Raw genomic sequence first — 26,230 nt, forward strand, 5'->3', positions numbered from 1 at the left:
TAAGTCCCTCTGTACTGGTGAAGTGTGCCAGGTAATTCAGTGATCACACTGCGAAGGTCGTTGAAACGTACCCCCACTTCCCAAATCTGTCCAAAGCCCTAGACTCCCTGTTAGGGGGATAGACAGAGGAGCTCTGTTCAGCCAGCTCCCGTTTAGAGGCTGCTGTAACAACCATGGCATCTACTAGGGAACCTTTAGTCCAGTTCTATCGACTGGACGGGGAACTAAAGGTCTTATCAGCTCTCTTTGGAATGGGCTTCACAGTGTCCGGCTCCTTTTTGCCCTGTGGTAGACAAGGTCGATAAGGTCATCTGCAGGGGGAGATACCCAAGATGTAGATGGTCCAAGACCCAAAGGCCTCCAAAAATACCGCCTCCTCTGAGGAAGGGCTTTGGGTAGACCAACCATCTCTTTGATGCAGGACTTCAAGGATGTTTCCAAAGTAGACATAATCCAGGTGGAAATCTTGGGGACCCCTTCCCCTTCAAAGTCAGTGTCTTGTGTCAGTGATTCCTGAGGGGAATCCGGGTGCCTCCTTTTGTACAGTCTCTTCCAAGGAACCTCCTCGGTGGGATGTTCCGGGGAGGTATCAGAAGAAATGGGGAGCTGCGCAGTGGGAGCTGTTTGGTGGCTCTTAGGGTCTGGCTGTCCCTGAAGTGGAGAATGAGCAGTCTCAAGCACAGAAATCAGAACAGGAGTAGGATTTGAAGGAGGTAGAGTCAAAGTAATTCTCGTCTAGGAGAATGCCCTCTCCACCACTTCAAATGCAGAAGGACCCAGAGAGGCCAAAAACAATGTCTTCTGAACCAAGGCTCTAGGAGCAGACAACTCCAAACCCTCACAGATCCCTTGCCCCGAAGGGGAAGTCAGAGCACAGCTGTCATGCATCAAGGCTCAGAGGGAAGGCGATAGCTCTGAAAACTTTGGAGTCAAGGCCATTCTCTTTGATCCAATGCTAACACTTTGGCTCAGAGACGTTGTCAGAGCCGAGAAAGAAGGGCCATCGGGTCTGAAGTGTCAACTCTGGAAACCTCCAGACCTGAGGGCTCCAAAATGGGAAGTTGGATCGGAGGAGAACTCAAAGGCACAAAGGTAGGATGGCTCACAGATCCAATTGGGGACAGTGCAGGCAAACCTCCCATCTGTATCTGCATCCTGATGAATCTCCTCATCATCCTGTCCATCTTTGCTCATAAAAGCTCCAGGAAGATTTGACAGAGGATGACACAGACAGAGGTCTCGAGGACTTCTTCGGGGTTTCATGAAGAAAGGGAGACCTCATAGTAGGAGATAGTACCTCTCCAGGGAAGGGCTAGGAGCTCGGCAGTGAGGAGGTGACAGTTTGTGTCAGATACAAAGGCCTCAGATCCAGCAGTTTCAAAGTCTTAGCTGGTGGCTCAAACGTAACCCTTTTTTGTGGAGAGCAGGCAGGGGAGTGCTTTCTGTGCTCTCTGGGCTCCTTAGGTTTTCTTGTAGGGGTTTGCACCCCTGATTCTCAAGAAGGACCAGCAACAGAAGCAGGCTGAGGAAGAAGACTCTTAAGAATCAACTTGTTTTGGTGTTCCATAGAGCATGAGTATTGAATTTCAAAGAAATCTCACAAGAGATATCCAAACAACTGGGCCCTAGACGGTAAACACACTCCCTTGTGGGCATCAGGACTGAGGAATCTTGTGCCCACAGGAAGTACATTTTTTGAACACAACAGGGTTGTCAGGTTTATCAGCCATAACCCAGTAAGGAAGGGTGATAGGCTACAAATAAGAGCTAGAAATTAAAGTTTGATTTAAATCATACAAGACCCACAAGGAGCTATGAGAGAAAAAAAATCGCAGCTTTCTAAGAGCGGAGCGAACGAGATCTGAGGTAAATTGGAAGACAGGGGCATTGTAGGTAATGGAAGAGCTCGAGAGTCAGATTCTAAAGCTAACAGCTTGAGAGTCAGATCCTAAGCTATAAAAAAAAGTGGCTGAGTTACATCCTAGGTTTGGATCCGAACCCACAGGTGAGGAACAAATGAAAATGACATCAGATCAAAGGTAATGCATCTATGCTTGGCTCTGCAAAGCTTGCTTGCATTTTGCAGTTTACATGGTTAAGAAAGTTCCTTTTTTAATATTTACATACAAAACTTTCAATATAAACATTGCCTGAGCCCACAAGTTAAATATACCCAGAATCCTAAAAAAAACAAAAAAAAAAAAACAAACAGAAAACTTTTCATTTCTAACTCCTCTCTCTCTCTCTCTCTCTCTCTATATATATATATATATATATATATATATATGTATGTACATATATACACTCTTCTTCAATACTCACACTTCTTTGTAGTAAACGGTGAAGCTGATGAGGTCCCTGTAATCTTTGGGGCGATACTGCTCCCAGGTCAGTTTTATCCGGTTCTTCATGGTGCTGTTGTATGTAAATTTCAAGATGTGGCTCTGACCTACAACAGCAAACACAACAGTCAACAACACATGTTAATGTAAAAGATGCTGTAAGCATAAGGAGTGCTAAGCAACTTGCAAGCCTAATTCTAGGGATGTACTTATGAATGCTAGCAATCTAATTAAAACTACCATTTAGTTTTACACAAAAAGTGAAATACATCATGACTGGTATGCATAACAACCAATCAATCCTAATTAAATCATTGTCTGCAGATACGCAGTTATCCAGGCACTTGAAACCAGTGTCACTGTATTAAGTGTCAAGATAATTCTGTTCTGAATTTTTCTTCTGTAACTGTAAAAAAAAAAAAAACACTTCAAATTAAAAAGAAAACATGCTATCACCCATGCATTAGTTCAGGATACAATTACTATACTACCAGAATTACTAATCTGAACTAGTAAAAACACTTAAGCTGAACTTAAAAGCGAGACAGCATACTACTAATTAGCACACAGTATCTTTTACTACCTTGCCACTCTGTAACAGGCTACATGGATCCAAATACATGGGAAATTAAGGTGTGAGATAAGCAACGTCAATACCAGATGTGGGAGTGAACTAATAGGACCTTCTGTGTTTTAATACTCATTTTAAAACACCTTTACCACTGGGTCTGTATACAATACTTGGCCTTACAAATTAACTGATAAAACAAATTAAAAGAAAATACAACACAACAAATGGCAGGATAAGAAAAAAAAATAGAGTAGATGTCTACTTTTCCAGAATAAAAAGAGATAAGTATGTATACCACTTGTCAAGAGAATATTAGTTCGGAGAAGTACATTTTTACTGGGTTGAATTTAAAACAAATATGAGCAGATGTCTGCTTTTTTACTATAAAAAGAGATGATTTCTGTGGGGGCTGAAATGATTACAAGTGAAATTCTGAGCCGTAGACCCCTTCGCTTTACCAGTGGATGCCATTTTCACCCACTTGAACAGTCTAGCCCAAAGCACAGGCCCAAAAAGGACTTCTTTCAAAACCCTTTTGTATTACAAAATGAACATCTTTTCCTATGCCCTGTGGAGCGGAGTACTTAGAAAAGGTGAGGACAAAATCAGAAAAAAAAAGACTCTTCCTTCTTGCGTTTTTTCAGTACCTCACTACTTAAAGTATTCACTGTATTTACTAAACAGTACCCCCTAAGGCAAAGGGGTGGGGGTTCCTCATGCTTGGTAACACACACTATGTAAAATGCTACCCCCTTCCGTCTCCCCTATATAGCATGCACTGCACATACAAAAAAAAAAAATGCTGCATGACATGCCTACTAATGGTGCGGCTACCAACCTGATAAAGCTAAATGAAGTTGCACAGGGAAATAACCAAATAGGAGCCCAAGGTCATACCTTTCACTATGATAACATTTATTTAGTTATGCAAACAAGTGTCCACACACTGTACTCCTAGCCATGCAAATAAGCACTGGGCATGGAAATCTTTATGTGGGACTTGCTTCCCAATAATTAACACAGATGCATCTCTTAACTACATCCAACTCAGGATCATTACCAGACATCAGAAAATTCTGTAAAAATGTCTACAAAAGGGGAAAAATAAATTATCCTGCAGGATACTTGTCTGTCCTCTGGAAGGTAGTCAAATGACAGACGGAGTGCTTATGGTTCATGCAAGTGCACTAATGCTGTGGCAACAAAATCTATAGGCTTCTTTTTGTAAAGCTAGCAACAAAAACAAAATTGCTGCAGATTCTAAAGACAACCACAATGCATTCTATAGCTATGTCAAGAATCTACATGGCAAGACCCAGATCTGCTCCGAGTTACAGCACAATGGCTTCACATATGCAGAACTAATGGATATTGCCAACATATTGGCCGACAGGTTCAGTGCGAACTTTGCCCCCCTTTCACCCCCTAAAGGGCCCATCACAACACCTGAGGAATGCCAAGTCCCTATTATCACAGCTACACAAGTAAAAAGCGCACTGTCCAAAGCCAAGAATACAGCTTCCATGGGACCTGACAACATCCCTGGCTGTGTTCTACATGAATTACAAAGTGAACTGGCACCACACCTGAGTACCCTGTTCAATCACAGCCTCATTTCAGGCTTTGTTCCTACCAAATGGTACACTGCTATGGTCATCCAACTCCACAAAGGGGGAGCGACTACAGACCCTGGGAACTACTGCCCCATTAGTCTGACGAGTTTGATATATAAGGGTTTGTGAAAGGTAGATCATGCCTGCTCAACCTGATAGACTTCTTCGAGTCTGTCACCAGAGCTGTGGATGAGGGCAAGGTAGTTCACACAGCCTACCTAGATCTTGCCAAGGCCTTCGACACCATCCCTCACTAAGGAATCAGACAGACTCACTAAACTAGGCATAAACTCCTATGTCATAAGATGGGTTGCCAACTTGCTCACTGACAGAACCCAGACTGTGAAGGTAGCAGACTTCAAATCTAACTATCAACCAGTTACAAGTGGTGTCCCACAGGGATCAGGTCCTTGGTCCTCTCCTGTTTGCCATTTACTCCTCTGAAGTTCAAGCCAACACAAAGGGACTCTGGCTGACCAAGTTCACAGATGATTGCAAACTGGGAGCCATTACTGATTCTCCAACTGATGTAGACATTCTACAACAAGGCCTCACTGACACCAATGACTGGTGCCAGAACCATGGTCTTAAGCTCAATGCCAAAAAGTGCAAAGTCATTCCCTTTGTGAAAAATTTGGTGCCCATGAACTACCACATAGGCGGTAGTCCACTAAACACCGAAGGTGTGATAAGGGACCTGGGGACACAGGTTGACAGCAACCTCTCCTTTGATAACCACATTGCCACTGTAGTCAGAAAGTCCTTCTATGTAGCACACCTCATTACAAAAGGTTTCTTATCCAGGAAGAAAGAGGTCATAATCCCTCTCTACTCATCCCTCATTGGATCCATTACAGAATACAATGCCCCATTTTGGTATGTACATCACTAGCCACCTACAACAACTGGAAAGGCCACAAAAATACCTCACTAAGAGGATCTTAGGCCTTAAGACACATGTCCTATATTGACAAACAAAAAAGTCCAGCTATACTCTGTCTCTTATCGCCTACTTAGAGGCGATCTCTGCTTGACCTACAAAGCCATGTCTGACCCAGAGCTGCTAGATATGCTACACCTAAAGAAATCCCAATCTCTCCATGCCACACGCTCCAGGGACCTAAACCTCATTACCACAATAAACAGAACATGCTGGAGGGACAGGTTCCTAACCCAGAGACTTCCCATACTCTGGAACAAACTTCCCAGTCACGTCAAGCCGAGCACTTCACTGGCCCTCTAAGACAAATCTTGAGTGGATAGGCAACAGGAAGTTCACCCCAGGGATCACTTCAGTGGCCTTGCTTGACAGGGGCACTGGGAACTAATTTTGGGCGGCATGATGCCAGAGGATCTTCTTGGGCTATGCTTATATAGGCTCCAGGGCCGTTAGCCTAGTACACACCTATGAACCCTATGATGGTGTTGGACAACATCCCTCTTATATTGACAATGTCCTTGCGTACGAGTGGGAGAGAGTCAGCCAAAGCCAATAAGGAAGGTACAGTTCTAAAATTCAGATCAAACTTCATGCCACCTGGTGGTAGGATGTCCCGCAGAACAGGACTGTAACAGTGAACAATGCAATGAACGGAAGTTCTTTCTGCGAGGCTCTGACAAAATGATCAGCTCACACCTGTAGAAACTATGGGCAAAAATGAAAGACAGAAAAGCAACATTCCACAATGAAAAAGAAGCCTATACATAGCAAAACAAAGAAAACTTCACTGGAAGACGCTCTTTAGAAGAAGAAAATCTGTGCCTGTTCTAGGATACACGTGGAAACAACCTACTCTTTGGTAAAGCTCTTTTCAAAGGAGGTGCTCTCAGCAGCTTTAAAATGCAATCACATGAAACCATATTTAAAACCCATCTGTCCCTGATAATGGGACTCCAACCAATGACAAACTCGGGAAACGTGCCTCACTGACCTCACGTAGACCTTTGAAGAACTGCTTCCCTTGGTGGTTTTGCAGGCACAGCAGGTAACACTACTTTGGAGCACTCCACAACCTAAAAAGAGTTTCTGTTTCTTCTTCCTTGTGTACAGGGTAGGTCTTGAAGAGGGGGTATAAGCAAGGAGGACATCACAGAGACACCGTCACAGTGGTCAAATCTTGTTTTCCCATTTGGATTTCTTCATCCAGGTCTACTACTGAAAAAGTGGGCATCCAGAAAAGTCTGTCTCACTTTGTCTTTAAAGGACAACCTGAGCCACACCTTTCAGCAAAGTGCATATTACAGCAAACTACATGAAAATTATCTGAACAAGCAATCATGCCAGAGACTCCTTAACCTCAGAATCACAAAGACCTCCCAGGTTTTTTACAACCTGATCCCAAAAGAAGGGATGGGAAAACTAAGGCAGATAATTCAAAGTCCAAACTGGGAGAGACAGAAACTCTCATGCCCCTTTTTCCAAGAGCTTTGGACTACCTACCTGGTAAGAATAATGATAGGTCCTGCGATCTCCATGACTTACACCAGACCAAAGAGAATATACAACTATCAGCCAAAAGATGCAATGGCAAGATGTCAATCAATTCTTCCACAGGTTTGTACAGTATATCTACACACTTAGGACCAGACCTAGACGAATCAGAATGTTTCAGGTCACATAAATGGACAGGGTCCATGTGAAAAGTAACCTAAGACACAGTTTTCATCTCCACATACTGACTCTACCCCTTTGTAGGCAGAAGGAAGAGGAGTTACAGGCTAATCCACAGAGGATCTCATAAGTCCAAATGTTTCTCCAAAGGAAGGGCTAAGTCAGGTGCAGATACCCTACAGAGAGGGCAGAAAGTCTCACTATTCTTCTCTGTTTCAGAAGCACAGACCTATGTACCTTCAGAATTCTAATGCTGGGACAGACAGAGACTGGAAAGCAATCTCGAACCTCTAGTTCTGATGGGGAGCCTGAGCTTATACAATGTGTGACATGATGAACAAATACCAAATGGGAATTGGGTGTCAAGTGACAAAGTTTTGGTGCCCAGAGTTGTATCTATAATGAGTCATGGTAGGTCTACCTTGGACATAGTTTGGATAGCAACTCATAACAATAAGCTCCCACATCCACAAAAGAGATACCATGAAAAGTCAGAGTATGCATACGTGATGCATTGGAAATCCCCCACAGGCCCATCTGCAACAAAAGACCTTCAGGCATCTCTAGTATTCTTACTAATGAGCCTTCCTTGACTTGAGGGCAGAGGTGAGAGAAGCAGACTCGCTAAGCCTAAGGTGGGCTACCTAACTTTTGGTGGGAGATTTGAGAGCTTATTTGAAGTGAGTAGAATGGGCACAGTCAATTTCTGGATGCTCCAGCTAACAAGAATTGACAATGATACCAGTGACCCCCCCCCCCCCCTCCAAAACTGCTGGCAGAAAAGCATTTCCTAATCCTCTCACTCTAAGATAAAGACAGATGGAAGCTCACATTTTCAGCAACTGTGGGTGATTTAATGGCAGGGTAGGGAGCTGCAGGCTGCTCTGTGAGCACCCTTTTTGAGTGGAGACATTGCCCTCTGGCTCTTCACCATTTTCTTATTAGACTCTAACCAAGATCACATGAAACACCTGCCAGCTACTTCTCCTTCTGGCCATTTTCCACAACCACCATCTTCACTGACAGGTGACACAGGCTTCCTGCTTCTAGAACCTCCAGCTAAGGTGAAGCTCTGGCAGTTCTCCACATCATCCACTTCCATATGCAGTACACACAGTGTTGGTGTAGTTTACGGTTTAGTTATCTCACAAGCACAGGAGCACTCGAATACGTGCAGTTTAGGCATTTAAAGCTGGAACTTTCCAATACAAAATATTTGATTGAGATCTGAAATATGTAAGAAGCAAAAAAAGAAACCAAGAGCAAAGGTGACTGGGTGTAGCTTCCTAGGCTGGCAAGTGATACGACCTGCACTGAATGGGTGTATACAGGCCCCAAACCTGCAGAAGCTATACAAATTTTTTCTGTAAAGCTAGGGAAATGGGATGAGGAAATTAACAGCTGCCCACCTTAGATACTGATTACTTTGAAATTTGCTACATTATTTCCCAGTGGAAAGAACATAAAACTTTCAGAAACAATGGCACTTGGTATCTGAATCTGACAGAATACTCGTATTTGTAAATAAACTTTTTTTGTGAGCTTTTTTCTCTCCCCACCTGCTGAATGTCAATCCCCCTATGAGTCTCACCACTTTGTTCCTTATCAGTGACACTAGTAAGTGGCAGTTAGTGCACATAATTGAGGCTGTAAGTGGTTAATGAGCTGCTTCCTGTGGTACAGGGTTTGATTCCTTCTTCCTTCACTTGCTTAGTGTGAGACCTTGAGTAAGTTATTTAACCAGACAGTGCTTTGGGGCACTGAAAATTGGGCTAGGCTCTACAATAGTGTCCTTGACTGCATGCCAAGTAGCTACCAACAAACTGACATATGGCTAGTGACAAGTGTGAAAGCCAAATGGAAGAAGCATGAATGCTGTTTGTGCTGTGACTGTCAGCCTTCTTGCAGTTCAGACCATACAGACTAGCAGCCCAAAAGACCCACAGGGGATGGTCATTATAAACAGTTTTCTTCTCCCTGTCAGCCCACACCGAGGCCTCTTGCCCTGGCCTGTCAAAGAGATCTCTTTAGGAAGCAACCATTAGCACACACAGAAAGGACATTGCAAAGGAGTCTTTACCCCTCCTCCAGATGGCTGACATGAGGACCAACATCACAGTGAGTGTACCATGCCTACCCCATGCATTTGCAAGCCACCAAACATGCACTAATGAAATCTATCATAAAAAACTTGGTAACAATAAGCTTGCATCCCCTGTCCTGGCTGTTTCAGTGTCATGCAAGTCTCCACTTACACAGTGGCAAACTGGCAGCACCTCTCTCTTCCCTCACCAGGTCTGGTGAGATGGCATAGATGGGCTCATTTCCACTAGTCTCCACCCACCTCTTCTAATGCAAGAGCCATGTTCAGCTGGGTCACCGTCAGGGTTTTATCCCTTCCCTTTACAACATACACCCTGTGCTACTTTAGGTAAACTTATTATGATGATTCAAGCTCTTCCTGTTATGGACACACACACACACACACACACACACACACACACACACACACACACACACACACACACACACACACACACACACACACACACCAAAAAACGTGTTAAAAAAATTAATATGGCTAAAAAGAGCATAAAAGATTAAACACTTAAAATACAATACTTTAGAAGACACCTTCCATCAAACTATAAAGAAAGCAATTCAGAAGCATTCTTTTCTGACTTATGACACAGGCTTCAGTAGATAGCAAACTAACAAAGTCATATAGAAAAAAGCATTGAGTCAATTAATTTCCTTACAAGAGGCTCTTTCACCATTGTTCCTGGGGTTGATATCTCCTTTCTGCTGTCGCCCCTTGGTCCCAGTTACTTCTTCCATGTGATAGATTTCTGACAGGCACAGTTTTGGGTTGAAATGGAAATAAAGTTTGCCTGATCGGATAGTAAGATTGTGGTGGTTCCAGTCCCAGAGCTGTTGCAGATTCTGGTTATCCAGTACATAGAAGGAATAGTTTCTAAAAGAAAGCAAAATGTTCATATTCTGTAAATGTTGTTTAACATTTTATGGAAATGGCTGAATGAAACTGTTCATTTACAAATTTCAAATATTTTCCTGAAAATGTTATACAAATTTGTTCAAATACCATTCTTCTCTAAGAATTTAATAGACCTAACCACTACATTTATTGCCTTGTATTTAACTACAGTGACTTGAAGTAACACACATTCACAATATTCTAAACCACAAGTGAAAAAAATATACACTTACACAAACACACACACACACACATATATATATATATATATATATACATATATATATATATATATATATATATATATGCACACACACATCTATACACATACATATATATATCTATACACATACATATATATATGTATATATATATATATATATATATATATATATACATACATATGCACACACATACCATTCTTTATTGTACTCCTTATGTTACTTGCTTTTTATGCCAGCCTGAACCTGAAAATGGTCCATCTGGATCAACATTTTATCCCAGTTAACAAATTAAAATAAATCTATACCATCAGCTGGTTGATCAGAAGTCCTTCCTTAATTGGTCTTTGGGTGGATATCATGTCGCCATTGTAATTTTTCAGCAAAATCTTGAGTTCAGGGTCATCCATGTGCCTGGCCAACACATCCATCCACAACATTTTTCCCATTTTTGCACATGTGGTCAGGGTGTCACTTCAACAGTGACAATCATCCAGGGCCAAGCTTCACAATGCCAGGTGGCTAGCCCTGCCATGGCTGTTATTCCATACCACACACCTATGGCGAATTTAGTGTGTCCAATCCACCTACTGCATGTCTTTAAAACATGGGAGGAAACTGAAGCACCCAAGCTCACAAGTACACAGGGAGGACATGCAAATTCTGCACAGAAGGCACCCAAGCTGAGAACTGATGCAGAGAACCTCTTGTTATGAGGTGATGATACCACTCGCTGTGCCACTGTGCCTGGCTAACACATACCATGATGTAATACCTTTGCCAAGTAAGTGAATTCATCGTCAATGTATACAGTTTGACTGCTGGCCAATATAAAGTATCCTCCTAAAATCAAGTAATGATAAAGTTAGATTTGACACTGAATAACTAAATTATACAAGAGTATGCATTTGCCTGACAGAGTAAACTTCCTAAAACAGCTGCTGGTGAAAGGAGTATACAACCACTAGAGATGGTAATCCTGAGACATCAAAAAAAGGACTTCTTATAGATCAAATGATACAATAAGAATTTACTTGCTGCATCTACTATTAAGAACTTACTACAGATCAACTAATTCAATAATACAAGAAGAATCTCTGTTAAACCCAATGTTTAGGGCTCCCATTGATAGGACAGAAATACAAGCAGCATCACCAGTGATGAAGGACCTGCAAGACTGCACAAACTCACAGCTGACGTAGCACACAGCTGGAGAAAAGACTTCCAAAAAGAAGCCCAATTCCTTGTGTACTAGTGAAGATGATAATGCTTGGTGAAAGTATGCAGAGAGGACCAAGTGGCTGCAGCACATATATCTGCAACTGAGTCACTCTTGAAGCAAGCACGGAAGACAATCTTCTGTTGGTATAGGCTACAACAGCAGCACCTGCCAGTGGAGATCAGTGGAATGATGACTAGTTCCAATCCACTTCTGTTTGGCAGCATAAAACTCTTCCCTCTCCAGTGTGAGAGAGATAAACAACTGTCAATTGTCACAAAACACATACATTTTCCTTAAGTAATACAGACCTGCATCTGCACATTCAGGATCAGAACGCACCCCCCCACCCACCCCTTCACCCCAATTTTTACCACCACCATGAAAAATTGGGGAAGGATGGAATAATTCAGGAAAAGCACCTGAAACCTCCTTTGGGAGGAAAAACTGTTTTACGGTGAGGGACAGACGAGCATTGTAAAAGGCCAAACAAAGGTCTTAAGTGCCAACGTGCAACACTCAGAGCTACTGGCCAAGAGGAAAGTACAGTTGTGTACACTTACCATAAATGTAGATGTTCGAGTGTCTTCACTGTTGCAGTCATGACTGTAGGGTTCTCACCTGCCGGCAGGCAGTCCTCGGTCGGCCAGAATCCCAAAGTCTGGGTCCGGCGTCGGCTGCTCAGCCATGCTCCCTGACGTCAGAGCGCCAGGAGTACAAAGCTGACAGCCGACGCCATGTTCTCCAGTTTTTCTTGCCCCCGATATTCCAAAATGAGTAAGATCCCATACCCTTTGCAAATACACCTCAGAAGAAGGGTGAAGAAGGGAACCACACAAAAGAAAAAATAAGAGGGGACAGGAGGGTGGGTAACCCAGACTGCAACAGTGAAGACACTCGAACATCTACATTTATGGTAAGTGTAAACAACTGTACTATGTTCATCGTGTTTCACTGTTGCAGTCATGACTGTAGGGTTGAATCCCAAAGCAGAATAAAAGGGAGGTGGTCATAAAGTAGAGGAGGCGGCTAAAAGGCCCTGCAAGACTGCAGAAGCAAAGCCTGCCCTAGACTTAGAGTAGAGAGGTAGATTGTAGTGCTTAGAAAAAGTATACACTGAACTCCAAGTTGCAGCTTCCAAAATGTCTTTGGTAGGAACTCCCCTGAGGAAAGCAGCTGAAGTGGCAGCAGCTCTGGAAGAGTGAGTCCTTATACTCCCTGGGATTTGCTTTCCATGGTGTGAATAACAAAATCTGATTCCATGAGCAATCCATTTTGAAATGGTCTGTTTTGAAATGGCTTTACCTTGGGAACTTGAAGCATAAGAAAAGTACAGTTTTGTACCTACCATAAATGTAGATGTTCGAGTGCTAATACAGCTGCAGTAATCACAGATGGGTTTTCTGCCGTCAGGCGGTCCCTCGGTCGGCCGAATTCCAAAGTCTTGGTCCGGCGTCGGTGGTCGTCGCTTACTCTTCTGACGTCAGTGAGGCCAGAGTATATAAGACACAGCCGACGCCATGTTCTTCAGTCTTTCTTGCCCCAGATGTCAGGTGCCCCCAGAAGGAAGGCAATACATAAATAATGCTTATATACATATACAAGCAATGCAAAATAATCCAAAATTAGTGGAAGCAAGCAAATAAAACATAGCAGGATAACCCAGTCAGGTAGTATGAAGAGGTTGTTAGGCCCCATGCCTTTACCAAGTGGGGAAGGAGGGAGGGAAACCTGTACTGCAGCTGTATTAGCACTCGAACATCTACATTTATGGTAGGTACAAAACTGTACTATGTTCATTGTGCATACAGCTGCAGTAATCACAGATGGGTAGAATCCCAAAGTTATGCATAGGGTGGTAGGTACTAGGAGGAACTGGGTTGAGCCAGAATGCCCTGCAAAACAGCAGTGGCAAAGCCTGCTCTTGTTCTGGAATATAAAGGCAGGTGGTAGTGTTTTGTGAAGGTATGTACAGAACTCCAAGTGGCTGCCTCCAAGATGTCTTTGGTAGGAACTCCTCTGAGGAAGGCTGTAGAGGTAGCTGTGGCCCTGGTGGAGTGTGATCTGATACCTGTAGGAACAGATTTCCCATGATAGGAATAACAAAACCGTATGCAGTGGCCAATCCACTTGGAAATAGTCTGTTTTGTAACTGGTTTCCCTTGAGCCCCTAGAGCATAGGACACAAAAAGTTGTTCTGATTTCCTGAAGGACTTTGTTCTGTCCAAATAATAACGTAGCTGCCTATGAATGTCTAAAGAGTGTAGCAGCCTTTCCCCTTTGTTTTGAGGATTGGGATAAAAGGTAGGTAGGTGTATGGCTTGATTTAAGGCTACCCCGGATACCACTTTTGGCATAAATGAAGGGTTGGTATGAAGGGAAACCCTATCCTGATGGAAAATGAGGAAGGGCTGCACCGCCATGAGGGCCTGTAGTTCAGAAACCCTACGAGCTGAAATGATGGCCAGAAGGAAGGCTGTTTTCCAGGACAAATATTGCAAATCTGTTGAGGCAGCTGGTTCAAAAGGAGGCAATGTTAATTTTTCTAGTATGTAATTTAGATCCCAGGCTGGTATTGGTTGCTTCCTTGGAGGTCTTATACTCTTAGCCCCTCTGAGGAACTGTCGTAAGAGTGGGTGAGAAAATAAAGGAGGATCCGTGTTGAATTCTGCAGAAATGGCTGAGGCATGGATTTTTATGGAAGAAAATGAAAGTCCACTGTTCAGCAGCTCAGCTAGATACTGTAATACCTGAGGCAAGTTCAGCTTTCTAGGGTCCTGGCCTCTTTTCTCATTCCAAAAGCAAAACCGCTTCCATTTTGTGGAGTAAGCTTTTCTAGTAGATGGCCTTCTGGCCTCCAAAATGACATCTTGCACCCCCTTGGAGAGTAGGGTCTGTTGTGGTGTTAAGGAATTTTCCATGCAGCGAGATTGAGTGTTTTCAGCTGACTGTGAAGAGTTTTGTAGCTGTGCTGAGTCAGCAGAAGAGGCATTAGAGGCAGGGACCAGGGAGGAGTATGTGTTAGGCTCCTCAGGAGTGGGTACCACTGTTGCCTTGGCCAATCTGGAGCAATCAGTATCATCTTCGGTTTGTCTGTTCTTGCTTTCAAAAGCACCTTGGGCAGAAGAGGCAGAGGTGGGAATGCGTAAACTGTCCATGCTGTCCAACTGAATGAAAGGGCGTCCACTCTCCAGGCCTTTGGATGAAAGGTCCTCGAACAAAACTTTTCCAATTGATGATTCCTGTGGGAGGCAAAAAGATCTATGTCTGGCCTCCCCCACGCTTGGATTATTTCTGTAAACACCTGAGGATGCAACTTCCATTCGTGTGGATCTGTCATATTTCTGCTTAGATTGTCTGCCAGTGTGTTTTCCAATCCTGGCAAGTACTGTGCTTGAAGTTCGATTTGTCTTTCCAGAGCCAAGTTCCAAAGAGTCATGGCTAGCCTGCACAAGGGGTATGAATGTGTTCCTCCTTGTTTGTTTATGTACCACATTACTGTGGTGTTGTCTGTTCTTATCAGTAATTGTCCTGGATGCAGGAAGTCCTTGAAAGCTGTAATTGCATTTATTACTGCTAGCATTTCTTTTTGATTGATGTGAAGGTGCTTTTCCTTTTGGGACCATCTGCCCTGAATGCACCTGTCCTTCATGTGCGCCCCCCAGGCGTAATCTGAGGCGTCTGTGGTTATGACTTGCTTTGCTTGAGGTTTGCAGAATGGGAGGCCTGTGTTTGCTAGACATGCTTGGGCCCACCATAGAAATTCCTTTTGCAAACATGGAGTTATTGGTATTATTGTTTCCAAACTGAGACTGTGTTGAGACCATAGATTTTTTAGGTACCATTGAAGTTTCCTCATATGCAGCTTTGCACATGGGATTAGAAGAATGCAAGATGCCATGAATCCCAGAGCCTGCAGGATTTTCCTTGCAGTAAGCCTGGTACTTTTTGCTAGTATTTTGAAGTACTGAGATAGTTGCCCCTGTTTTTCTGGCGTAAGATAGGCCCATCTGGGTGTTTGTGTCCAAGTTGGCACCCAGGAAGGTTATTTTCTGAGATGGTGTTAGCCTTGATTTCTCTTTGTTGATTGTATATCCCAGAGAAAGCAGTAACCGTGTCACATATGCCAGATGTTCCAGAAGTATGTGCTTGCTGTCCGCTTGGATCAGGCAGTCGTCCAGATAAGGGTAAATTTGTATCCCTTGAAGTCTGCAGTAGGCAATCACTGATGCCAGGCACTTTGTGAATACTCTGGGCGCAGTAGATAAGCCAAAGGGCAGTGCAGAGAATAGATAGTGGATTGAACCTGCAAGAAATCTGAGGTATCTTCTGCAGCTTTGTCTGATTGGGACATGCAGGTATGCCTCCTTGAGGTCCAATGTTACCAGCCAAAACTCCTTGCCCAGCATGGGAAGAAGCTGCTGTAATGTGAGCATCTTGAATTTTGGTGCAGTAGAAATGTGTTTAGGATGGATAAGTCCAAAATGGGTCTCCAGTCGGTTCCTTTTCTTGGTACCAGAAAAAGTCTTGAATAAAAACCTTGACCTTGTTGGTGCGTAGGTACCTCTTGAATAGCTCTCATGCTTATGAGCTTTGAAATTTGCAGTTGTGCCTCTGCCCTTTGATTTTGTGGCAGGTTTGACATGCCTCTCATTTTTGGAAGAGTGTGAAATTGAAACTTGTAGCCTCTGTTTATAATGTCCAGTATCCATTTGTCTGTTGTGACAATATGCCAATTGCTTGCAAATAATGCTAGTTTCCCTCCCAAAGGTGCTGCCAGCGGAGACATGCTTGGCATGGAAATGAGGGAGTCATTGGGTTTGCTTCCTGTATTGTTGTGCACTGTCTTCGCCACCTCTTGGTGCTGGAGTTTGCCATTGTCTGCCTCTATATGATCCTTGTGATTACCCTCTGCCCCTTGTGCGTCTGTATCTACCTCTTTGGGGCTTGTCAGTGACTGGAAAGGACCAGTTTTTTGAAGGCCAATTTCTGCTAAAACGTGGTGGATGGACCTGTAAGAAAGCTTTGACAGTTTGCATAGATTTGGCTTTTTCTTCCATTTTCCGTAGTATCTCCTCAGCATTAGTACCAAATAGTACATCCTTTTGTAAAGGAGCATCTAAAAGTTTAGCTTTCACATGATCAGGCAAATTTTGTTCCCTACGCCAGGCATGTCTGCGAATGACTGATCCTGTAGCAGCCGCTCTACTGGAGGCCTCTAGGGCATCATAACCACATTGTAAGGTGTGCTTACCCACTTGCTCTGCACTATGCATCATATCCTGTAACTCCTTTAAATCTGGTTGTTCAGGTTGAGACATTTTGTTCCTTAATTGTGATAACAGGAACTGTTGATATTTAATCATATGAAACTGACAGTTTAAGGCCCTCATGGCTAGGGTGGCCGAGGTATATACCTTTTTACCCCACCTTTCTAAAGATCTGGATTCCCTTTCTGCAGGAAGTGGATTCTTGGCAGTGGAGGCCTTCAATCCCTTGGGGCCATGTGAAATGGTTTCAGGGTCGGCATTATGGCTTTTGAAGAGAAATTGGTGAGAGCTGGGTACTCTGTAATACCTATCAGGTTTGACTGGTGCAGGAGGCAGAGAATCAGGGTTAAGACAAGCCTCCGAATAGACATCATCCAGTATGTCCAAAACAGGGGGTATAGCCAAAGGTCTGTGTTGAGGTAACCAAAGAAATTCCCTAAGTCTTTTCTTGGAATCTGAAAAGTCTTGGCCTTCCCAATGGAAGTGTTCCCTCAAGGTGTGCAAGGTTTCCCCAAAGGAAAAATCCTCAGGAGGGGATACAGAAGGAATGGACTGTTCTGCATCCGAATCCTCAAATGGAGAGTAAGAGCGTTCCTCTGCATCAGAATGTTCTGATAAAATGGATCCCTGATCAGAAGAGGGAGAATCTTCCTCCACTCTGGGTCTTTTGTCAGGAGGGGGTTGAGAACCTCTGATAAGAGTAATTAAATCCTCAGCCATTTTAAGCATCTGTTTTTTAGGCATGGGTCCTGGAGATGGGCCCTGTGCAACAGGCCTCGTGGGATGCCTGGCTGCCTTGGATTTAGTAAAGGCCTTAATTGAAAAAGAAGATGAGGGCCTAAATACACCATGGGTGGAGGTGGACCTGTCCACATTAGTAGGCTCGACATTAGCAGGGGCTTCGGTTGTAGTCTGGGAAAGGGCTGAGGACCCAGCAGTCTCGGGTACAGAAGACACCGCCAAAGGAGTGTCGCTGGTAGTCAGGGACTGCAAAGGCGTCTCGCTGAGAACCGGACCACGTGTAGCCTGTTTTGGCGTGGTGTCGGCGGGGATCGCGGGCCTCGCGTGTAGGTCCTTTTCCTTGCGTTTCTTGGACAAAACGGTAGTCGGGAGTGTCCGATGACATATTATAATCAAAAGCTTTACCAAAGTAGTGTTGGGCGAACTCCGCCCGATGCTTAATAGTGCGTTTATTGAAGGTAGCGCAAAAGCAGCAGCCCAAGACGTCGTGGTCTGGGCCCAAACAAGGTATGCAGAGGGAATGGAAATCCTTATGCGGTATTTGCTTCCCACAAGAAATACAATTATTAACTATTTCTGACATCGGTCTGAGGCAAGAAAAGTTTCCCCAATGGGATACTTAGCTTTAATGAAGACTTCGGTTTCCAATTTTTTCGTAATTCAGGAGCTGGCCGACCGGCACTTGCGAACTGCTTCTGCTTCGGGCACCGCGCGGCAAAAAAGACTGAAGAACATGGCGTCGGCTGTGTCTTATATACTCTGGCCTCACTGACGTCAGAAGAGTAAGCGACGACCACCGACGCCGGACCAAGACTTTGGAATTCTGCCGACTGAGGGACCGCCTGACGGCAGAAAACCCATCTGTGATTACTGCAGCTGTATGCACGATGAACATCAAACAATTGCTCTGATTTCCTGATGTCCTTGGTTCTGTCCAGGTAAAAACGTAGTTGTCTGTGTACAGCCAAGGAATGCAAGATCCTTTCCCCCTTATTTTGAGGACTGGGGAAAAAAGCTGGCAAGTGAATAGTTTGATTTAAAGCCACTTTGGAAACCACCTTAGGCATGAAAGTAGGATTAGTCCTTAAAGACACACTGTCTTGATGAAAAATAATATAAGGTTCCACAGCCATGAGAGCTTGCAACTCCGAAACTCTCCTGGCAGAGGTCAGAGCTAACAGGATGGCTGTCTTCCAAGATAAAAACTTGATGTCAGATGTGGCAGCAGGCTCAAATGGAGGTAAGGTGAGTTTTTCCAAAACATAGTTGAGATCCCAGGCAGGAATGGGTGGAGATCTAGGGGGCCTTAAGTTCTTAACTCCTCTGAGAAACTGTCTCATGAGCTGGTGGGAAAAGAATGGAAGGTCTGTATTATAACGAGCAGAAATAGCAGAGGCATGTATCTTTATGGAAGAAAAAGAGAGACCCCTATGTAAGAGGTCTGTCAGGTAAAGTAAAATCAGGGGAATGTTAGGAATAAGAGGATCCGAATCCTGAGCCTGCATCCAGATGCAAAATCTTTTCCATTTTCCTGCATAAGATTTTCTAGTGCTAGGACGTCTGGCTTCTAAAATGACATCCATAACCTGCTTGGGTAGGAGAGAATGAATCATAGACCCTGGATTAACCAGGCCGCCAGGCTGAGAGTTTTGACATGGGAGTGCAGAACCTGACCCTGGTGTTGGGACAGAAGGTTCAGAGTCTGTGGTAAAACCCAAGGGGGCTCCAGAGAAAGGTTTTTCAGTGTTGGGTACCAAAACTGTCGAGGCCAATTTGGGGCCAGCAAAATTATCATCTTGGGCTTGTCCTGTTTGATCTTTAATAACACCCATGGAAGAAGAGGTAGAGGCGGGAAGGCATACCCAGAGAGGTTTCTCCAACTAAATGATAGTGCATCCACTTTCCAAGCTAGTTCGTGGAATGTCCTGGTGCAAAAAATCTGTAGTTGAGGATTGAGGTGGGATGCAAAGAGGTCTATGTGAGGACAACCCCAGACTGCTGTAATCATCTTGAATATTTCGGTGTCCAGCATCCATTTGTGTGGGTCCGACAGGTTTCTGCTCAGACTGTCTGCCAGGAAGTTTTGCTTCCCTGGTAGAAACTGAGCTTGAAGGTCCAGTTTGCAAGCTAGAGCTGTGTTCCACAGATTCATGGCTAGTCTGCAAAGGGGATAGGAATGTGATCCCCCTTGCTTGTTTATGTACCACATAACTGTGGTGTTGTCTGTCCGTATCAGTAGTTGTCCTGGTTGCAGAAGATTCCTGAAGGCCAATAGAGCGTTCTGAACGGCTAACATTTCCTTTAAATTGATATGCAGGTGCTTCTGATCCTTTGTCCAAAGGGCCTGCAGACAGTTGCCCTGCAAATGGGCTCCCCATGCATTACCTGAGGCGTCCGTGGTTAGTATCTGACTGGCTGGAGGCAGACTGAAGGGTTTCCCTTTGTTTAGAGTACATGCCTTGGACCACCAAAGGAATTCCTTTTGAAGACAAGGCAGGACGGTGATCTGTATGTCTAAACTGTGGCAATGCTGAGACCATACACTTTTTAGGTACCACTGTATTTTCCTCATATGTAGTCTTGCATATGGTACGAGAAGGATGCAGGAGGCCATGTAACCCAAAGCCTGCAGGAATGTCCTTGCAGATAGCTGAGTTAAAGTTGCCAAGGTTTTGAAAGTTGAAGCCAGCTGTAATTGTTTTTCGTATGTCAGAAATGCCATCTGGGTTGTTGTGTTTAGAAGAGCACCCAGAAAAGTTATCTGTTGTGAGGGTGTCAAATTTGACATTTTTATGTTTACAGTGAATCCCAGGAACTTGAGAAGTTTCTGAACAAATTCTAGATGCTGGAGTAAGACATCCTTGCTGTCTGCCTGAATAAGACAAGTCGTCCAGATAAGGGTAAATTTGAATTCCCTTGAGTCTGCAATAAGCTACTACTGGAGCCAGGCATTTGGTGAAGACCCTGGGCGCAGTAGACAATCCAAAGGGCAGCGCAGAGAATTGATAGTGCCTCGATCCGGCCTTGAACCTGAGGTATTTTCTGCACTCCTGCCTGATGGGAATGTGTAAATAAGCCTCCTTTAAATCCAAAGTTACCATCCATGCATTTTTGGTCATTGGAAGTAGCTGCTGTAGAGTAAGCATCTTGAATTTTGGTATCTCGAGAATAGTGTTCAAGACTGACAGATCCAGAATGGGTCTCCATGAATTTTGCTTTCTGGGGGCTAGAAAGAGCCTTGAGTAAAAACCTTGTCCCATTTCTGAAAGTGGAACCAGTTCTATGGCTTTCATAGCCAAGAGGGCTTCCACCTGGTTTATGGCCTCTAACCATTGATGTTTTGGTAGATCTGGCCATCCGCTTGGTCTTGGTAGGGTATGAAAATGGAATTTGTAACCTCTTGAAACCACATCCAGAACCCACTTGTCTTGGGTTATACGAGTCCAATTTAGGTGAAAGAGAGAAAGTTTTCCTCCGAGAGGGGCTTCCATGCAAGAAGTTCCTGCAGCCCAACTGAGGGAGTCATTGAGCCTGTTTTCTATGAACTTGCGACCTGTCCTCTCCTCCCCTAGGGGTGGAAGCAGTCCACTGTCTTGGTCTATAAGAGGCTTGCGTTTGAGGCCTTCCTCGGGAGCGTCTGTATCTACCCCTCTGAGGCCTGTCTGAATTGGGAAAGGACCAATTTTTTGTAGGCCAATTCCTACTAAATCTGGGTGGCTGTACTTGTAAGAAATCCTTAACCGTTTGCATGGATTTTGCCTTGTCCTCCATCTTCTTTATCACCTCTTCAGCCTTAGATCCAAACAAAACATTATGCTGAACAGGAGCATCCAATAACTTAGCTTTTACTTGATCTGGCAAGTTTTGTTCCTTTAACCAAGCATGCCTTCTAATGACTGTGCCAGATGCAGCAGCCCTACAAGAAGCCTCCAAGGCATCAAATCCACAGTGTAAACCATGCTTCCCAACTTGTTCAGTGGCATGCATTAAGTCATGTAATTCCTTATCATCTGCACAAGTGGAAATGGAAGTTAGCTTTTGCTTCAAAACAGAAAAGAAATTGCTGGTATTTCAGCATATGAAATTGACAGTTTAAAGCCCTAATAGATAAAGTTGCAGAAGTGTACACTTTTTTGCCCCATCTTTCTAAAGATCTGGAATCCTTCTCAGTGGGAATGGGGTTTTTAGCAGTAGCGGCCTTAACCCCCTTAGGGCCCTGAGAAATGGTTTCAGGATCAGCAGTAGGATTCTTGTATAAAAACTGGTGGGAATCAGGAACCCTATAATATCTGTCTGGCTTAACAGGAGCTGGAGGAAAAGAGTCAGGAGTTAAGTTAGCCTCCGAAAAAGCATCATCCACAATATCCAAAATAGGAGGGATAGCCAGGGGTCTATGTTGGGGAAGAAGAAAATCCCCAAGTCTTTTCTTAGATTCCGAGTACTCCTGTCCTTCCCAGTGAAAATGTTCCCTCATTTCATGTAAAGTTTCCCCAAAAGAAAAATCCTCAGGGGGAGAAGCTGAAGGAATGGATTCCTCAGCATCAGAATCCTCATAAGGAGGGAAAGAATAATCCTGGTCAGAAGAAGAAACTGAAGAAACAGAAGCCTGATCAGAGGAGTCATAATACAATTCCTGCCTTGGCCTTTTATCTGGAGGGGGATGTGAACCCCTAATCATAGTAAGCAAGTCCTCCACCATCTTAAGTAACTGTTTCTGAGACTTGGGTCCCGGATCAGAAGAGGCCTGGGCTGTAGTCTTTGATTTGGAAGGAGTCTTTGCCTTTGTCTTTGCCTTTATTAGAAGCTGAGTAGGCCTGAAAACCCCTTCGGAAGCCGGTACCTGCACAGCGGCTCCGGACCCATCCGAAGGAGCACTGTCCGAAGGTCCTGCAACAGAAATATTCAAAGGCCTAGTTGGCTCCTCGTAGGAGTCCGTTTCGGCCATCGGTTCCGAAATGGCCAACGACAGGGGCTGCAAAAGCGCCTCACTGACGACGGCTGAACCTGAAGCTGGCTCTGCTTGTACAATATCGTCTGATTTGGACCTCGGAGGCCTGTCTTTATCCTTGCGTCATTTGTGAACTCCAGTAGCCGGAAGCGTGTCCGACGACATTTTGTAATTAAAACTCCTACCGAAGTAATGAAATGCAAAATCATACCTTCGTTCAATCGTATGTTGATTAAATCTAGCATAAAACCGACAACTAGCTACGTCGTGGTCAGGGCCTAAGCAAGGAATACAGTAAGAATGAAAATCCTTATGAGGTATTTGCTTCCCACATGAAATACAATTATTAACTTTTCTGACATCGGACTGGAGCAAGAAAAAAGTTTCCCCAACGGGGTACTTAGCTGTGAGTAGGAGAAGAAAGTCTTCGGACTGAAGTACATTTAGAAAAAATTGTCAGGAGTCAGCCGACCGGCACTTGCAAACTGCTATCACCGCACGGCAAGAAAGACTGGAGAACATGGCGTCGGCTGTCAGATTTGTACTCCTGGCGCTCTGACGTCAGGGAGCATGGCTGAGCAGCCGACGCCGGACCCAGACTTCGGGATTCTGGCCGACCGAGGACTGCCTGCCGGCAGGGGAGAACCCTACAGTCATGACTGCAACAGTGAAACACGATGAACATCAGCACTTTTCAAGAAACAAAAATCAATGCCACCAAGCTAACAGACGTTTAAAATGGTAAAAAGACAAGCAAGTCAACTATGAGGGTTCAACTCCTTTGGGAGAAAGGCTCCTCAATGCAGGGGGAGATGCACTCTTTTACTGGCTGGTGCTGGGTCAAAAATCATGTCCCCCATATTGTCTTGATGTGCATAAAGAGGTAGCAAATGCATGTCTCAACTGTGGAATAACTGTGCACCAGATCATATACCTAGCTAAAGTACAGTAGCAACTTCCAGGAAAAAAAAACAAACTTTTGGGGTAGTAGTAGGTGCTACTCACTCAAAACTGGGAAACTCTTCTCTCCTACATCCACAAACCTACTTGCAGCAAGCATTATCAGCTGAATTTGTAAGTAGGAGTAAAACATACAATAACAGTTAAAAGCAAACTTGGTAAACAACAAATGACAGCAGAAACACCCAGGTTTGGCACCACAGAGAAGCAGGGGTTTTAAAATCGATAAATGATAGCCACTGAGCCATGTAAAAACACAAGAATAACTTGAATACATGTATACAATAAACATAAAACTCTTATACTAAAACAAAGATGACCGCTTTCGGCAACTTGCCTTCTTCAGATTTTGTAAAGTCCATTCACAAACATCTATTTAAAAGCAACATAGATAAATCAGACTCGACTTCCATTAATACAATTGAAATAGGCCTTGACCAATCACAGATCAGGCTCAGCTTTCAATGATGAAGTTACATACAGACGTGACCAATCAGGCATGCTTCTTATGTTTCTGACCTAATAATAAAGGACTTAAAGGAAAAACACCATTACTTCTGTCGGACATAAATCACTCAGAAAAGAATGCTTGTACAGAAACTGACTGATGGATTTGCTGCCTGAGAAGATGAAAAGCTTCCCTGAAGCAGTATTTTCTCAAAGGCCCTCAGGACCAGGTGTACTGCTGCAATCTCTGACTGCTTTATCTCAGGGAGACTACAATTCCTGTACAGTGTGGAAGCCAAGATGAGCTATCTACAGCCTGCAGGTGAAGTATCCTCTATCAGGATCCTCAACAGGTTCAGCATCAGTAGGGGACACCCATCAACAGATAAAACTAGTTGGGTAGGGACTGCCTGCCAAGATCATTCAAGAGCCCAGTGACAGGGGTCAAAACCCAGCAGAAGCCCAGTGACAGGGGGTCAAAACCCAGCAGAAAGTCCATACATACAGTGACTCTGACACCAATGACATCTCACTGTTTACTGCAATACCTGCACAGTTGTGGTCCTGAAGATGATGCAGCAAAAGCCTGGACCATGCACTACATCCTCACAAGGAGTCCAAAACCACCCAAATACTTTCTAATGGCAGGAAAGACAGGTACTGGACACTAACTTCACCCTGATGGACATCCTGAGCAGGGAGAAGGAAGGCCTTCTTAAATTTATGGTTATCATTATCTACAGCAGTTCCCACAGCAGAACCCCACCTCCAGTGAAGGCCACAGATGCAGCCCACCAAAGGACTGCTATCCATATATAATAATTGCAGGAGGTTCTCTGTCCTGTAAGTCTATCCATCATTGTAAACACTGTTTGTACTGGAAGTGGTGCACATCCAAGGTTAACTGGAGCAGTCTCCTCTGTAACCCAAATAATGATATGCCAAAAGGGATTAATTGTGTCCAGTGCCATCATCCTGACACCCTATGGGAGCAAAAGCATGATTATCTGCAGGGGATCATCTGGAAAAGGGGACAGGTTCATAGGTGTGTACTAGGCTAATGGCCCTGGGGCCTTTACAAGCCTAGCCATAGGAATTCCCTGGCATAGTGCCACCCAACCTTAGTTCCCAGTGTCTGTCAAGTAGAGCCACTGGTGTTATCCCTGGGGTGAATTTTCTGTTTCCCATTCACTCATCAAGATTTCTCTTCAAGAGGGTCAGCGAGGTGCTCTGCTTGACATGTACGGGAAAGTCTGTTCCATAGCATGGGCAGTCTCTGGGTTATAAACCTGTCCCTCCAGCATGTTCTGTTAATTGTGGTAATGAGGCTGAGGTCTCTGGAGCATGTGGTGCAGAGGGATTGGGATTTCTAACAGAGCTGGGTCAGACATGGCTTTGTAAGTCAAGCAGAGATCGCCTCTAAGTAGACTATATGAGACAGAGAATAGTTGGGAGTTTTTTTGAGTTTGTCCATATAGGACAAGTGCTTAAGGCCTAGGATCTGCTCTGTGAGGTACTTTTGTGGCCTCTCCAGTTGTTGCAGGTGTCTAGTGAGGTACATGCCAAATGGGGCATTGTACTCAATGATTGGCCTAATGAGGGAAGAGTAGAGGGAGACAGTGACCTCTTTCTTCCTAGATGCAAAATCCTTAGTAATGAGATGTGCCACATAGGACTTTCTAACCACAGTGGCAATGTGATGATCAAAAGAGAGGTTGCTGTCAACCTGTGCTCCCAGATCTCTTATAACGTCTTCTGTGTTCAGTGGACTACCATCAATGTGGTAATTCATGGGAGCCGGGTTTTTCCCAAAGGGGATGACAAAATGTTTTGGCACTGAGCTTAAGGCCATGATTCTGACACCAGTCGTTGGTCACAGTGAGGCCATTTTGTAGGATGTCATCATCACTCGGGGAGTTAAATAATAGCTCCCAACTTGCAATAGTCTGCAATCTTTGTCAGCCAGAGTCCCTTCATGTTGGCCTGGACTTCACAGAAGTAGATACTAAAACAGGAAAGGAGCCAGGACCGAACCCTGTGGAACTCCACTCGTGACTAATCGGCAGTCTGACTTGGAGTCAGCTACTTTCACACTGTGGGTTCTGTGAGCCAGTTTGCAACCCACCTAAGTAAAATAGGGGTTGATGCCAAGCTTAGTAAGTTTTTCTATGATTCCTGGGTGGGGAATGGTATCAAAAGCCTTGGCCAGATCAAGGTAGGCTGTATGAACCACCCTGCCTTCATCCACAGCTCTTGTGACTGACTCAAAGAAGTTGACCAAGTTAAGCAGGT

At 44.2% G+C, this 26,230-nt stretch overlaps 1 protein-coding gene across 1 annotated transcript in view; it reads right to left on the reverse strand.

The window, feature by feature from the left end:
* Positions 1-26,230, reverse strand: part of IGF1R (insulin like growth factor 1 receptor) — a 1,987,642-nt gene that overhangs the window by 675,429 nt on the left and 1,285,983 nt on the right. Inside the window, exons 6-7 of the mRNA XM_044078384.1 lie at positions 9,897-10,111; positions 2,323-2,449 (exon numbers count right to left, since the gene is read on the reverse strand). Coding sequence (XP_043934319.1) covers positions 2,323-2,449; positions 9,897-10,111 — 342 coding nt within the window. The remainder of the gene's footprint in view (positions 1-2,322; positions 2,450-9,896; positions 10,112-26,230) is intronic.

The sequence above is a fragment of the Protopterus annectens genome, chromosome 7.part0 (genome assembly GCF_019279795.1).
Source record: "Protopterus annectens isolate FY-2018-M chromosome 7.part0, PAN1.0, whole genome shotgun sequence".
In the NCBI taxonomy this organism is placed as follows: Eukaryota; Metazoa; Chordata; order Ceratodontiformes; family Protopteridae; genus Protopterus; species Protopterus annectens.